The sequence below is a fragment of the Pagrus major genome, chromosome 13, assembly GCF_040436345.1.
Source record: "Pagrus major chromosome 13, Pma_NU_1.0".
Taxonomy (NCBI): Eukaryota; Metazoa; Chordata; class Actinopteri; order Spariformes; family Sparidae; genus Pagrus; species Pagrus major.
The window spans coordinates 8,903,320-8,919,230 of NC_133227.1; the positions used below are offsets into that span (position 1 = coordinate 8,903,320).

At 43.9% G+C, this 15,911-nt stretch overlaps 1 protein-coding gene across 1 annotated transcript; it reads left to right on the plus strand.

The window, feature by feature from the left end:
• Positions 1 to 2,470: 2,470 nt before the first annotated feature.
• On the plus strand, positions 2,471 to 10,732 carry hunk (hormonally up-regulated Neu-associated kinase). The gene is made up of 9 exons (XM_073480072.1): positions 2,471 to 2,710; positions 5,392 to 5,684; positions 6,435 to 6,490; positions 6,883 to 7,018; positions 7,129 to 7,256; positions 8,256 to 8,382; positions 8,544 to 8,712; positions 8,961 to 9,120; positions 9,968 to 10,732. The coding sequence occupies exons 1-9, from the start codon at positions 2,471 to 2,473 to the stop codon at positions 10,714 to 10,716; spliced, it is 2,058 nt and encodes a 685-aa protein (XP_073336173.1). The 3' UTR covers positions 10,717 to 10,732.
• The last annotated feature ends 5,179 nt before the right edge of the window (positions 10,733 to 15,911 follow it).

Consider the following 15,911-nt stretch of genomic DNA (forward strand, 5'->3'; position numbering starts at 1 on the left):
TCGGGTCAATTAGTCCAATTCTCAATCATCAATCACTTTTCTCTTGGGCAAGTCAAGTCAAGTGGAGTTGAGTCCTTAGTTAAGGCAGTTCAAGTCCCAAATCAACTCACTATTTCCCACCCAAGAAACTTCAGCCTTACCTGCGGTATCTGTTCTTTATCAGTCTTTTATCAAACCTGTTCAAAAAGTAGCATACCTCTGCCAAGGCCCAACAGTCCCCTTTAATTCAAGCATAATCCAATATCAAACTCAGTAGCCCAGTATCACTCTAAATCTTAAACCACCTATAACTGCTCAACAAAAATCTAAGCTCACCAGATCAAGGATCCACATCAAATTGTCCTCACTCAGCCGCCTAAATACGCCTGATTTTGTACATTCCCTGAGAAATGACTGAAAATGTCGCAAAACCCTTCATCTCTCAATGTTAAAGAAAGTGAGAACATTTTCTGGATCTGTTCCTTTATCCGGACCTGCACAAAAAATGAAAGGGGTCTATTCTGGGCTGTGACCCTTCCTCCATCCAAGTTTCATGGAAAATTTGTCAGTAATTTTTGTGTAATTCTGCTGACAAACCAACCAACCCTCGAACAAACAAACAAACAAACAATCGTACACAGTTGAAAACATATCAACATAACAAGTATTTTTACTTTAGGTACAAGATCTGAGCACCTCTTCCAACTATGTATAAAGTCCTTTCATTAGAAATTCTTTATCTCCACATCTTTAAATAACTCCCTCAGTTGTCCTTATTATACGGGCTACTGTCAAAGTCCAAGGATGAACCCACAGACTTTCAGTTGTGCTTTTGGTAGAAAAATACATGCCTGGCATATTGACAAAGCTAAAAGTTCTAGTTCAGCAAGACTCCAGGCACACACGTCTTAACACGTAGGACTGACTGCATGTCCGTGCAGTACAAACTAACCCCAATAGATGGTGTTATACTTATATTTTTGGGTACATGTCTGGCTGTCTGGTCTGCTGTCTAGAAAGCGTGGTCCAGTGGGCAACCTGTTAGGTATGTGTGGATGTATTCTCCCCTCTCCCCTCTAGGAATCCATACACGGGGTGAACAAAACAGAGCAGAGCACACCTGTATATAAACTATGTAATTAAATCTGATAAAACAACAGCCTTATAAAACACCCTTAGAGTTGTATCAACACCTCCTTGGCACAGACACAAAACAATTACTCACGTGGGAAGCATTAACTGCCAGGCTTTTCTTCTTCCAGATTTTTTCTATATCATCAGGTGTTTCTGTTATTTAGGTCATCCCAAGTTACCTGTAGAGGAAATCAAACGATCATATTTAGGTCAGATTGACCTGTCAGGAAGCTCATACAGGAAATAAACGTGTCTCAAACTGTTGCCTCTCCCCGCAGGTGTCCTCCTTTGAGTGATGAGTATTATTAATTAGGTCAGTGAACACCTCAGTGAGCTGAGGGGTAAATGCTCCTTTGTCTGCCATTTGTAGGTTACACTGTGAGCACAACTTTATGTTGCTGGCAGAAGTCCAAGTTCAGCAACAACCAAAAACACTGTAAAGATGGCAGGGGCTAGATGATGGTGAGGCTTGTGTTCAACTGACAGTTCCTCAAAGACAGATATTTATTTATGATTTAATGCCACGAGAAAATGTACACCTCTATACTAATGTAATTAAGGAATTACGCATGGCATGGAAATGTGGGTCCTTTACGCACAATTCTACCCAAATGACAACACAGCGCAGACACCAATAAATAATGTCGCAGGAATTAAAAAATCTAATTATTTATAGTGACAGTGTTGCTGTCTCGCTCTTCAGGCTACAAATATATTCTTTGTTCGTGGTCGTGTACAATTCTGAGCGCAACATGCGAAAACGGTGCCGGGTGGAGTCGTCCCCCTTGTTCTCACATGTGCTCCGCCTGCCTGCGCTGATTGGATTGAAAATCACCCCTGCTACCACCACAGTGTGAGGGGCTCTGTGTTTTTTTTAACACCCTTACACTAAGAAACGCCCACCCAGAGGAGCCGGTAAAGTCAGTTCAAACTGAAAAACACGCTGCCAGCCTGCACACATTCAGGAGACACTCATGCATGGAGCAGGGACGCAGAGTGATAGACAGCCTACCTCTGATTGAGTATTTTTTTTTAAACCCTCACAAGTATTAAGGCAGGTTGCGTCAGTTAATAAGTTCCCATGATTGGGTTTGACATTTTTCATTCATGTGTCATTCAAATCTATAAGCTGATACACTAATCAAGACTCGGAACCTGCTGAGTGCGCGCACTGGATGTTTTGGGTGAACAGGTGGCGCAAGCTCCGGTTCCCTTAATTTGCTATTAGGGGCGAGACGCAGGCAGAGCGGAGTTAACGCACTTTACCGGACGCTAAGCATTTAATACCTGGCTTAAAGCTGGGCGAGGGGGCCGAGCCGCGTATCTTTTTTACTCCCGGTTTGACAAGGGAGCTGAGATGCCAGTTGCCGACAGCGACATGGTAGTGGACAACAGCCACGCGTTGTACGAGGGGAAAACCCCGAATAGCGCCGGGAACGAGAACATCCTCCCGGCTTCACTATGCAGTCCCGCAGCGGACATCCTCAAGAACTTTTACCACACCAAACGGGTCGGGAACTATCTGATCGGGAGGAAGCTCGGAGAGGGATCGTTCGCCAAAGTTAGAGAGGGTCTCCACGCGTTGACTGGGGAGAAGGTAAGACACAAAGTGGGAAATGCAACAGCGTTTTGTGTATTTGTGTGTTACATACTTTGTTTTTCTAAGCACGATTTAAATGCTGGTTTAAATGTGATCAGAAAAAAATATTAAGGCAGTCCATGTGCGTTTTTGCGCATGCATTTTTAAACCCGACACCAACTTTTTGGAGGGAAACATGACACTTTTATAATATTTAGGGGGAAAGTATCTAAGTTTGTCTCACTGTTATAGTTTTAACATCTAAAAATACAGAGTGGCATGCATTCAAGGGGGTCTGATATGGTTTTAAATTTCATCTCTCAGCTGTCACTCCCCTGCGTGTGCACCAAACTCCTCATCTATTTATATTGACAGTTTGGCCATACATTACGATACCACGAGATGCCAAACTCATCAGTCCATAGCCTTCTCAGGGAAAGTGATCAGCTCTGTTTGCAAAGAGAAGCTTTGTTAATGAGCTCAATGCGCCACCACCAGCTGGTGAACTCGGCTCCACTCTCAGCATGGCTTGTTTTCTTGCCAAGCTCTCGTGATAATGTTTTTGAGACAGAAGAAAGAACTGCCAGTTTTCTTCTTTTTCCCTCCCTTAACAGGTATTAACTAGTTGTGCGCACATGTGTTTTTTTCTTCTGAACCTCCTGCTTTGTCTGCTGGTACTGCTGAGGATAGAGGTGGTGAGCTCACCGCTGCTGGGCGCGCAAGCCTGTGATAGGGACGGAGAGGGAAATTGTCCGGCCTATGAGAGGGCAGAGCTGCTACTTGCATATGAAATCATGTGGTTGATAAATGGGCTCCAGCCTCATTATGATTCCGCCAGCGCAGGGCTTTGATATGAACCACCATTGGCCACTGGTTGCCTTTGTCTCTCCAGGCTTTTTTCTGTGGAGCTGCCAAGACATTTGCATATTACCAAACAAGTACCTCCTCTTTCCTTATGTGCTCCAACATGTATTCCTACCTCTGTTTGCACATGTTTAAAAAACAAGAGGGCCGCTGGATTTAAGAATTTGCATATTAAACATTATCTCATCCTCTACACCTCTCCTCCTCCCATTCTGTTGCTGCGAGGGGAGAAGAAAGCGCTCCTCTCCTCTCCCCTCACTCTCTTTGTTGAGGATGATGCAAACACTGGCAATCTCACTACGAAGAACATCACATGGTCCCCCCTCTCTCTTTGCGCTCTCTCTCTTTCATTCAGTGGAATACAGGGATCCAAGAGGCGCTGGAGGGGAGTGGAGGGCAGTGAGTTTATTCAAGCAAAAGGGTAGTGAGGGGGAAAGGAAACACAGGAAGATCCCTTTTTTTAGCATCACTAGAAAGTCAGGGAGGAGAGGGTGAGTGTGTGTGAAGGCAGGGGGTATGAAAGTGAGGAGAGGTGAGGGATGGGTGCTGTCATGGTCAGGGGGCTGGGGAGGTCATATGCATGTGTTTTTGATGTCTGTAACCCACTTTCCCCCTCCATACTCCCCCCCGTTTCTGTCTGAGGGGTGCCTGATAAACAACAGAATCCCCAGAAGCCCCCTGGCTGGGGCGCACCCCTCCCCCTCTTTAGACCCCCACCCCCTCCCTCCCTCTCCTCATATAGACTACTGTAAATACAGTGCCCCATCCCCCCCCCATACATACCCTGCTCCCCCTTCTCTCATCCACTCAGCCTGGCGTAAACAAGGGCCATCTATTACTGTATTGTGACAGCTCAACACACACACACACGCACACACACTCTCACATGCAGCCAGGTTTAATTAGCAGCCATAAAATAAAAAAAGGTGAATCAATTATCAGAGATGAAAGGACGAAAGTAAAATAAAAAGACAAGCTGAAGGACGAAAGAAAGAGACGACACTCTGGCCCTCGCCATTTCATTAATGGACATGGTGATTAGTTTCACTGGTCGTGCCTTTCCATGTCTGTGTGCTCTCCTTGAGATGATTTGCAGTGTATGTTAGCCATGCTCTTGAACCCAGTCTAGACGCGGGTACAAGGAGACACGGGCGACGCATGAAATAGAGTACATGGGGTACGTTATTGAATGTAATTAGCTTCAGAGGGAAGTTAAGTGTTTGTCGTAAAGGTGCAGGACACGTCTTGAGGCTTTTTATGAGGAGATGTCTTCTCCAATGAGACAGCAAGGACAGAGGGACACAGAGAGAAAAAAAAAAACGGAACACATGTGACTGGGAATGTGTTCTCCTCGGTCTCCACATTTGTCGCCCCTCCTCGTGTGTGTTTAGCTGCAGCTGAACTCTGTGGCAAATGGGGGAATATTAGGTGTCCATTTGGCTTCGGCTCCTTCCCAACAGATAGGGTAACATTTGCTTTTCCCCTACTTTATGATGGTTCAGTAACCCCTCCAACACACACACACACACACACACACACACACACACACACACACACACACACACACACACACACTCCCCCCCTGCAGCCTCAGGGCCCTATAGCGCCTGGGTCGCCCCACATTGGGAGCAGCTGTGAGGGAGAGGTCAGCGTCGAGTAATATACCCCGCCATAGAGGCTGAGAAGCTTGTCACCTGTTACACTGCAGCCCCCAAACGCAGCACTCCATGCATGTTACTCACAGTCTCACGTGGTGCAAACTTTAAGAGCCAAACTTCAGCTGAAAAATCAGTGCTTTTTTCTAACATTCTCATCGTCTGTGTCAATTTCTCCAGGTGGCGGTAAAGGTGATCGACAAGCGCAAGGCCAAGAAGGACTCGTACGTGACCAAGAACCTGCGGAGGGAGGGCCACATCCAGCAGATGATCCGCCACCCCAACATCACGCAACTGCTGGACATCCTGGAGACGGAAAACAGCTACTACCTGGTGATGGAGCTCTGCCCCGGCGGCAACCTCATGAACCGCATCTACGACAAGAAACGCCTGGACGAGAGGGAGACTCAGAAATACATCCGGCAGCTAGTGCTGGCCGTCGAGCACCTGCACAGGGCAGGTGTGGTGCACAGGTAAAAAAACAAAAAAACAAACAAACACACTAAGCAAGATTTTTATGAATGCCTTCAAAAATATTGATTGTTTGCCATCCGTAGCTTAGAGAGCGTTGTGCTGTTAATGGCTTAAAGCTGATTTTGAGATCTCTGAGTCAGACATGATCCTCTTTCTTTAAGTGTGGGCTAAGTCCTTATTGTGCACATTACTCTTAATCCACAAACCATATCTGTTTGCTCAGTCACTGCACTGCCACGCTTTAAGAGGTTTCCAAGAGAGCTGCTAAGAAAATAAAAACCATTTAAAGAACAGCTGGAATTTTTATGTTGCATAGCATTGCATTGCAATACAGAATACAGCAGAGTATTTCTCCTACAAATAGCACAACGTTAAGATAAAATGTGTTGATTTGATTTAGGGGAAAGCACATAGATGGCATCTTGAAATCAAATCTTAGATGACACAAAGCTCTTCCCGGGAACATTCAATTCTTTGTCGCTCAGAGCCTGGGAACTAAATTTCTATCATGGTGAGATGGTCTATGTAGATAGCTGTATAACAGGATTTCCAAGGCTGAGGAGGGATCTGGAGACAACACAATAGACCCTGAAAATCACCCAGCGTGACCCACATTGGGAGGGGCAATTGTGTATGTGTTGGGGCTTGTGGAGGGCTGACCCCTCCTGTTTGTGCATTATGTGGTGATCATGGCTCAGATAAGTTATCTACTGTAAATACTGACGTCTTTTTCTCTCTTTGTCAAACAGGGATCTGAAGATAGAAAACCTCCTGTTGGACGAGCAGGACAACATAAAGCTCATAGGTAACTCAAGAGCTCCGACATTTATAGCATCTAACTAGAGTTTCTCTTCCTGTTTCTTTTCCTTGTTCAGAACAATACATTAATTCATAAATACCAATATTCCCCTAGCTAAGAACAAGAATAACATTCACAAAGTATATAATAAAAGGTCTTTGATGCAAAAGATTTTCTCAGTTGGATTGCGACATGTGGTGTCAAAGTGTCCCACATGTGGTGAAGCGTTAAGAGCAATTAAATATCCCGTTAAAACTGTTACAAGCTCTCACCATAGTGCTAATCTGCCTCTGTTTGTGTGTGTGACGCTGTGATGAGGCGACTCGTTTTACGGCTGAGCTGAAAAGGCAGTAAAAAAAAACCAGAAACACTCACCCCCCGCTTGTTCTGTCCCTCAGATTTTGGCCTCAGTAACTGCGCCGGCATCTTGGGATACTCAGACCCATTCAGCACCCAGTGTGGAAGTCCGGCGTACGCCGCCCCAGAGCTGCTCTCCAGGAAGAAGTACGGGCCGAAGGTGGATGTCTGGTCCATGTGAGTATTCCCCTTTTTTTCCAAAATGTTGTCAAATATAAACTTATTTTAATATATTTGTTAATTTCATGAGTGCACGCAGAGCTGAAGTGTGTGTTTTGGTCTTCCAGTGGTGTGAACATGTACGCGATGCTGACTGGTACTCTCCCGTTCACTGTGGAGCCATTCAGTCTCCGAGCCCTGCACCAGAAGATGGTGGACAAGGAGATGAACCCTCTACCTCCCTCGCTCTCCACAGGTAAACAAAAATGCACAAAAAAGGCACCTGTGCACAGATAAATCATAGATGACAAGTAGTTTTCTTTGTGGTAAGAGAAAGAACAAAGTGAGGCTGCCAACATTTATAAATGAAATGAAAATTGCAAATGATATATACATATCTATCTCTCTCATATATATATATATATATATATATACATATATATATATATATATATATATATATATAAAAGGGGACTTAATTAGAAGCAAATAACTAAAGAACTTAATAATTTAAACAGAACAAACAAAACTTAAAGGTGCAGTAGCCAATTCTGAGGAAAGATTTTTAAATTACGTGTTTTATTCCTTTGCTTTGGGCCAAAGCGTCAGTATTTCATAACCTTGGAATGAGACTAAATTATTCACTATCTTTCTCCGGAATCACCTACCACACATTTAATTCTTTGCTGATAGAGCCCTCGACACAACGGCCCAGGGCTCGAGTCCCACCTGCGGCCCTTCACTGCATGTCATCCCCCCCTCTCATCCTGCCTCCTGTCATATCACAAGCTGTCCTTTTAAATAAAGCCATAAAAAGACCAAAAAAACCCTGTCATAAATGTGTCAGCAGAGCTCCAGCAAACCTAACTGCCATTGTTTGTGTACAACAATTACCAACTGAATTTACGTAACCTTTCATGTTTAGTCACTGGCACTGCATCAACATGATTCACCTCAGAGTAAGATTCGGATTTCCTGAGAAGAAGATAAATACGTGACACACCTATCTCAGATACGTCGTCTTGTTATGTAACACAGTTTTACTCTCAAATGTGACGTGCGAAGTCAGGGGACAGAGTAATTTGGCTATATTTAATGTTTTCTCCCATAGTTGACAATCAAAGGCACAGTCACGTTCATAAAGGAAATATTTAACATAGGTTCGTGTCTGAGTAGTGGAAACGTTCCTCTTTATGCGCCGACTTTGGTGTTGGTGACAGCGTATAAATATTTCCTCTCTGTCTCTCTTTCTCAGCTGCCATCTGTCTTCTGAAGAAGCTTCTCGAGCCAGATCCCAACAAGCGCCCTAATATCCATCAGGTGATGGCCGATTCATGGCTGCAGCTGGCCAACAAGAACACAGGGGCACCGTACCTCAACAGGTAGACCCACAGACACATTTCAAATGCTTTGAGTTTGTGTTTAACTGCAGGTTTAATAGACAGGTATTTTGTCTATTTCACCACAACTTTAGCTTTTTTTAAAAATTATTATTATTTTAAATACGATTTAAAGCATTAATTTGTTTTACATTTGTGTGAAGGATCCACATCGAGGAAATCAACCACACGGTGTTGCTGCACATGACGGAGAAGATGAGCTACAAGCACAGCGAGGTGCTGAGCGCCGTCCTCACCAATCGCGCCTGCCACACTCTGGCTGTCTATTTCCTCCTCAACAAGAAAATGAAGAGACTCTCAAAGGAGTACAGGGTAAGGGAATCCAAGCTTACACCTGTCCCATGTCACTCTCAGTAACAGAGGGTAAATTACATAATCTGAACTCATATGCAAATCTCTACTCTGGAATTCTATTGTTTCTAAATGGCACCACAAAGCAGTTGCGTGCATCTAGAAAAGGTTACAAGAGTGCAAGAATGATCGTAAAAAGGTGACTCGACAACAGGTTTGTCAAACGATAAGAGCTACTGTAATGAATGGTTTGCTGTTTGTGCCTTTAGGAGATGCAGTTCCAGGAGAAGAAGAAAGGAGAGAAGCAGAAGAGTGAATACTTCCAGACCCAGTGGAGGAAGCACGTCGACAAGCTGACCATCCCCCCCAAGCAGACGCCCGTCTACCTGGCTGTCAGCAAGGAGCCGAGCAAGAAGAAACACAGAACAGGTGAGGAATCATGTGGTGCACGTCATAAAAAAATGACAATACAATACAGTAGATTTGTTTATTAAAAAGTAGCAATTTATTCATTTCATTTATTTTTATTCATACAGGGTAGGTTGACTGAACATGCATGTTCCTGATTCACACATTCGTAGTTACCCGTCGATCCATCTACCCTTCCTACCATCCGTCCATTGTTTGTCTGTCCATCCATCTACCCACCCATCCATCCATCTGAGAGGAAACATCCTGGACAAGTTGCCAGTCAATCACAGGCGAACTTTAGAAGTTGAATTTACCTGTTGACAGCCAGATGATATGACAGAGAAAGTATAGTGCAGAAGTAATAAAATAATATGAAATTAACCTGAAATAAATCAACAGAGGCAGTTATCAAATGTAGTTCTTTCAAACTAGCTCTGTGTTTTTTAAGAGTAATTTTAGGTCAATATTAAGGAGCCTGAGGCTCAGCTGAAGCACTTAGCTCCTTTCCCGCTCCTCAATTTGCCTATAAGAGGTATAGCGAGAGCCCATTGGCTGTTTCAGACCCAGCATGTCAGGACGGGCTGTTCTTAACAAAGCAAACTCAGCACAGAATGCTCTTGTACAATTACACCTACTTGTTACATGCTGATGAGGTACAGCATGTTCTCACTGACATGACATATACAATAGACTCCAGGCACATTGGGCACTTAGCCAAAAGTAAACAGAGAAGCTCCAGTTTTCAGCCTTTCATTCAGTTGTGTCTGCAGCAAGTTAAGCAATAACTCACATTACAAATGTTTCTTTAACATACATCTCAATAAAACTTTCCGAAGTCTAACAATTATTTTTATTTCCTCCTCAGGTCTTTTGCGTGCCATAACTGGTGGCCATCGTAATTCACCTCTGGCGCCCCCCGGCACCGTCGCTTCTTCCTCCATGGAGTATCTAGAGATCCAGCCTCTCTTCAACAACACCCCTCAGCAACGGAGGCGCTTGGCCACCCTCCCACAAGTCAACACGAGCCCAGAACACAATATACCCGCTCCACCAGCACCGTCACCGATAGGCATGCATTCTTTCGGCTCCCTCTCCAAAGCTGAGCAAATTGAGGACACCCCGGCTTCACCCTGGTACAAGCTGACCAATGGGACACTGTCCCCACCTCGCCACGTCTCTGCCTTCCAACCCGACTCCTCTTACCTGAAGAAGGCGACGATCCCCAGTCCTCCTGTCCTCATTGTCAACCCGCAGCCCAAGAAGAGCATCTCGTCAGATTGGGGCGGTTCATCCGACACCAGCGGCAGCCCCCCGAGCACCGTAGGAAGCCCCCCAGGCAGCTCAGCCTTCAGCCCTCCAAAGTCAGCCTTTAGTCCACTCAATCCCACCTCAGCATTCAGTCCTCCTTCCAACAGCAGCAGCAGTGATCCCGAAAGCCCTACGCATCGCGGCAAGTTCCCTTATATGGGAATCGGACAGATCCTGAAGAAGAAGGTCCAGCTGCAGCCATTCTCCTTCCGGCCGGAGCAGGTCGTTGAGGAAGTGGTGTCCCCCCCTCCCTACCCCATGCAGACTCTCCTCTGTGCTTCAGGTGCACTCAAAACCCTCTGCTGAGGGACACTAGCAGAAAGAAAACGAACGAAAGACAGACTGAACTCAAGGCCCCTCTCAACATTTTTATGTTGGAGAGGTCTTCCAGAGCGGCCTTTTGAACTGTGAACTGTCCCTTTATTGCTACTGAGCCACTTTTAATCACGGACTTGATCAATTATAGAAGAAAAAAGAAGGGGTTTGATAATGTTGTAGCTCTTGTCGCCGCTCTCATTATGTAATAAGAGGTGGTGACACAGAGAAGATGAGATTTAAAAACGGATCCCTGAGGGATGACTAAACCTCACTGTGTCCTAGATACAGAGTGGACATGGGACATCATGTAATATGAGCCTTGCTAACAAGGTGTACACACACACACACACGCACACGCACGCACACACATAACACTGTATTATACACTGAGTTAAGAGGTACTCTCTTCTGTAATATTGCTGTAACTGGTTACTAATTGAGCCGCAGACTGATTCACACCAGCTAACAGACCCCGACCCTAACCCTGATTACATGTATTAATGTTTTGTCCGTGTGAAAACTCTCTTAAGATACCCACTGACTTCCAGCCAGCTAGCGCTGTATCCTCAACGCTGACTGGATAAAGAAGCTCACTGCACTATTCTTAAAAACCAAAACCTGTAGTAACAACACTGTTTAGCATCTCTTACCTCACTGCATTATTCATACATTAACGTATAGCAGCAGTCGATTGTGACATGCTTGTGTGGATTTTGCCACGGTGTTGCAGTGTCTGAGCATTAGTCCCGATACAGTACACACTGAATTAGAAGTAGGTGCCAAGGGGTGGAGTCATACTCTCACTTTATTGCCAATAGACATAAATCACTCTACACTGATAATAACTCACAGCTCTAACTTTTTTTATATAAAAGTGTTACCTAACCTCTACTACCCACAGGGAAACTATAAAGCTGTCTTACATATGACTCTCTCACGGGAGGATTTGCCTGTTTATAGTGAGTTTTGGGAAAAAAAATAAAAATAAATAAAAGAAAAAAATAAAGCATTAAAAGCCTTATGAAACTAATAGACCTCGCCAAAGGCTGAGGGTAAGAAAGTGGGAAGAACTGCTACTAGGATCACGTAACATCCATGAAAATAATTCACTTCCTTTTGTCTTAATGCTGTAGTCTGTGCAATAGTCTTAAGTGTTAACTGCAATGACGAGTATTTGCCAAGAGCTCTCAGAGCGTGATGTGAAAAATTGTGCTTGTAAATAACAGTAAGACTACTGTGTTCCTGTCACTTCTGTACGAAGGGATTCTAAAATGTTTGTCGAACCGGCATTTTCACATGTTAGTGGCTTCATGAAACTATTCGACTCGATGAAAAGGCTTCCACAGGCACACGGGGCTTCTCACTGTTAAGATACGGTAGAATCTCTTTCTGTCCAGATGAAAAAGTTGCATGCAATGTCTCACGAGTTGAACTGTACTGTCAGCATTTGAAAATTACGTCTTTGTACCTTTTTTCTGGTTGATACTGAGATTGATACAGACTCGGGGGGTCTTTTGTAAGATTTTGTAATGGATGGTTTTGTTCGAGTGTCAAGAGATTTCTATGCTGTATAAAGTATTTTAAATATTTATACTGAATCCATTATGTGTCTGTCTGGTCTTTCAAGCGCACCTGCTCACTGTCTGGTTTGATTTACGCACATCTTTACGCATGCCAGTACACAACTTACTTTTAAGCTGAAAAAATATAGAATTAATTAACTTAAAATATTATAATTAAGTAAGTAATCGAACAATAATCCACAGAATCCAGAAATTCCTATTTAATTTATGGAGAATTTACACAGAGCCAGAGGCGTACAATTTATTCCTGGAGCTCTCAGCTCTGGAGGAACTAATGAAGATCTGCTTCTCTGCCATGGAAGGGCCTCTGTTGCTTTATAACCTCAATGTGCCACTTGTCTCGCATATACATTTCCCACGGGACACCTGTGGTGGGTAAAAAAAGAAAAACACACCCTTGCAACAGCTGAAGGATCCTTAGGACTGACACATATATTACGACCCCTCCCTACTCAATCTCACACACACACACACACACACATACTGTAGACACTAATCTACTCAGCTGTGGCTCCCGCGTCCCCCCATCATAAACCTCTTTGGGTGACACTGCCCTGACGAGACAAAGAAGGGGGATCACCAGAGCTCTGAGACAAACACACACAGGACAACACAAACAGGGCCGTCCGATTAAATCGGCGTGGCTAAGCTGATAAAAGCCGAGGGGCAAGAGTGGCTCAAAAATGCATTAGAGCCGGAGCCTTTTGTTTATCAAAGACAGGCGGACGGTTAGTCAAAAATCCCCGGGCGGTCTGTTGAGACAAACACAGAGGCCATAAATACTGTGGCTTAACTACAGCGCTGAGGGAAAGGGTACTGTACACCGCAGGGCAAGTACAGGTAATACCTGTGCCTAATTGTTGAGTGCTGCTCTGGTGACACATGTAGTAGGTATGTGTACTCACAAAATAATTGCTGACAGAGTGCAGCTCACTGAAAGCAAGCAACTTGTGAGAAGTCAAAAAAGGATAACAATCAGGTGAGTAAGTGAGCAAAACTTTATTCGTAAAGCACCTTTCAAAACCTAGGTTACAAAGGACTTTACAAAAGGACAACTAACTGCTGCTAACTGCAGGATGAGAAGGTTTTCAGGCATGGGGCACGGGAGACCAAGCGGGGAATGCTGGCCGGTATGGGCACGATAACCTGAGGTGGGCAAATGGGTAACTGAATCAGAAGGCCAGTTTGACGACAGGGAATACAGTGCAAAAGTGATTAACAGCAGCTCCAAAGAAGACTCTGACTTCAGGTATGATAAAGATACGGCGGGTTCAGATGGGAACAGGAGAGACGTGGAGCGGGACAGAAGTGAGAGGGAGGTCGGTCGTCAGTCAGCGGGTGTTAGGGCGGGGTCAACCCCTGAGTGCCAGGAGCCAAATCTGACCAAGAAAACCACCTTGGTGTTGTTGAGGGCTGGACACTACAGTAACTCATTATCGCTATTTAAAATAAAATTATTACGCATTTCTCCTTTAAATAATTACTTTTGAGGGGTCATATTATAGACTGCAAAATTTGTTACATTTTTGCTACATGTGCACATTTTTATAGATTAAATAATTAATGAAAATAGCAACAGACAGATTAATAAATAATTAAAATGTTTTTTGGAGGATTCTGAATGTGGAAGCAAGTTGTTAATCTAAAAATAATCTCAGGAAGCATTAAGGAAGAAATCCACACTGATGGGATAAAGGCAAAAAAAATTAATTTTCCTTGACACACAGATTATTTCAACGTTAATCTGTGTAAACAGGTCAAAACTACAATGACGAGTCTGTGATAAACAAACATCCACCCGACTGCAGCAGCAGGGGTGGGCAATAAGTAGATATTTTTAATCATAATCATATTTAGGGGAATATTAATATGGAGATTCAAGATAATCCATGGTGTTGTCTAAAACATAACAAATCAGTTGGTGTGACAGATTTCTCCAGGAATGACAAATTTTGAGGTCTTATGTTGAAACCATACATCTTGGCACGCACTCACCTCAAGTTCAGACTGAAACAACAAGGGAGAGAATTTGTCTAGAGAGCCGACGTATGCCACACCTTGGAGACATGTAGGCTTTCCTCCCAAATTCTGACAAAACACTGATAACCTGAGTGATGGCATTCATAAGTTTTCAATGGAGACTTGTTCATTGACTGTTTTTGACCATTGAAAAAAAAATCACATCTTAATATTTAAATCACTTTTAATGTGATGCCAAACTGACCACTTACTGTACAGCGGGACTTTATTCTGTCAATCTGTTCAGGCTTAGATCCTGATGACACTAATCCTGTTTTCAGCCCCCTTCTCGTCACATATACGCACACACACAATCACACCAGGGTGTCACTGGGAACGGGACGAGGCTTTGTGTCTGAGAAAAACAGGCGATTAACCTGCTACACAGTGACGAACACCAGGGACTTGCCTGCCTGTCCACCACACACACACACACACACACACACACAAATACACAACCAACCAGAGCATCCAGCTCACAGACCGGTATTGCCTTCCTCAGCAGCTCTCATACATGCAGAGGACGAGGAGGAGAGAGTGTGAGAGACGACCAGACAACCTGGCAGACACCGGCGCTACACAAAGATACGGGGGGAAACAAACAAGCAGATGTTTCTAATGAAGTACGAGGCTTTGAGCACTCAGGGGGGATTTGGGTTATTCCGACAGACGAGCCACTGACTTGCCAGCTATCTAGTTTGATCACAGACACAGATGAAGGTGATTAATGAAACGAGAAGGCTGTGGCTTATCGGAGAGTTTGCGCTTTCGCCGTAGAGGTGTTGTCCCAAAACAACAAGGGCTGGGTTTCCAAAACGCTCTTCTTAACACCAAATTCATCTTGCACCCACTGATTCGTGTGATTAATTTGGTGATTTTAAGCTCCCAGATGAAGCGGTTCATTAATTAACCTGCAGACACAAAGGCAAAGATGAGAACAGACAGTCTTAATGACTTTTGTGAATGCCATCAATCATGTGAGGAAAAGTAGTGGTGATCAACGAAGTCAAAAGTTCAGTTGGGTTCACTATGACATCATCTTTTTTTTAATTTTTTTAAGTAAATGTTTCATTTACATTATTCGTTGTCATTTTCAATTATAAATAAGGAGGGTTAACGTTTGTAATGAGGTAACACTAAATATTTATAATATATCAATAAAGAATCTCTCTCAACAACAACAACGGAGGAGGAGGAAAAGAGAGAGATCGCATGACACGTGTGTTTGTGTCTGTTATGGAACACAATGGACCTCGGGCTTAAACAGCTCTGTGGAAAATCAAGAGTTAAACCAGGAACTGGTCATAAACAGCCACTAGCAACTGGTGGGGTGTGGTTCTTTTGTCAGGGGAAAACCGAATATTATGATGGGAAGGCAGAAAACTGCAAAAAAAAAAGAGGAAACAATCTAGTGAGAATAAAATTGTAATTATTGAAATTATGTTTTAATTGGCAGAACCCCTGACACACACACCTCAAAATGCATCAGCTCCCGGAGAGAAAATCACTCCCCTCCTTGCTCACTTTAATACAGAACAAAAACTGCCACTGGATTTTGGTCTCTAAAACCCCTAAAACAGA

Bases quoted from the DNA above. Each gene is read 5' to 3' on its own strand.
- hunk (XM_073480072.1), top strand. From the start codon at position 2,471: ATGCCAGTTGCCGACAGCGACATGGTAGTGGACAACAGCCACGCGTTG. The intron at 7,257-8,255 runs GTAAACAAAAAT...TCTCTTTCTCAG, and splicing joins ACCTCCCTCGCTCTCCACAG to CTGCCATCTGTCTTCTGAAG. The intron at 9,121-9,967 runs GTGAGGAATCAT...TTTCCTCCTCAG, and splicing joins CAAGAAGAAACACAGAACAG to GTCTTTTGCGTGCCATAACT.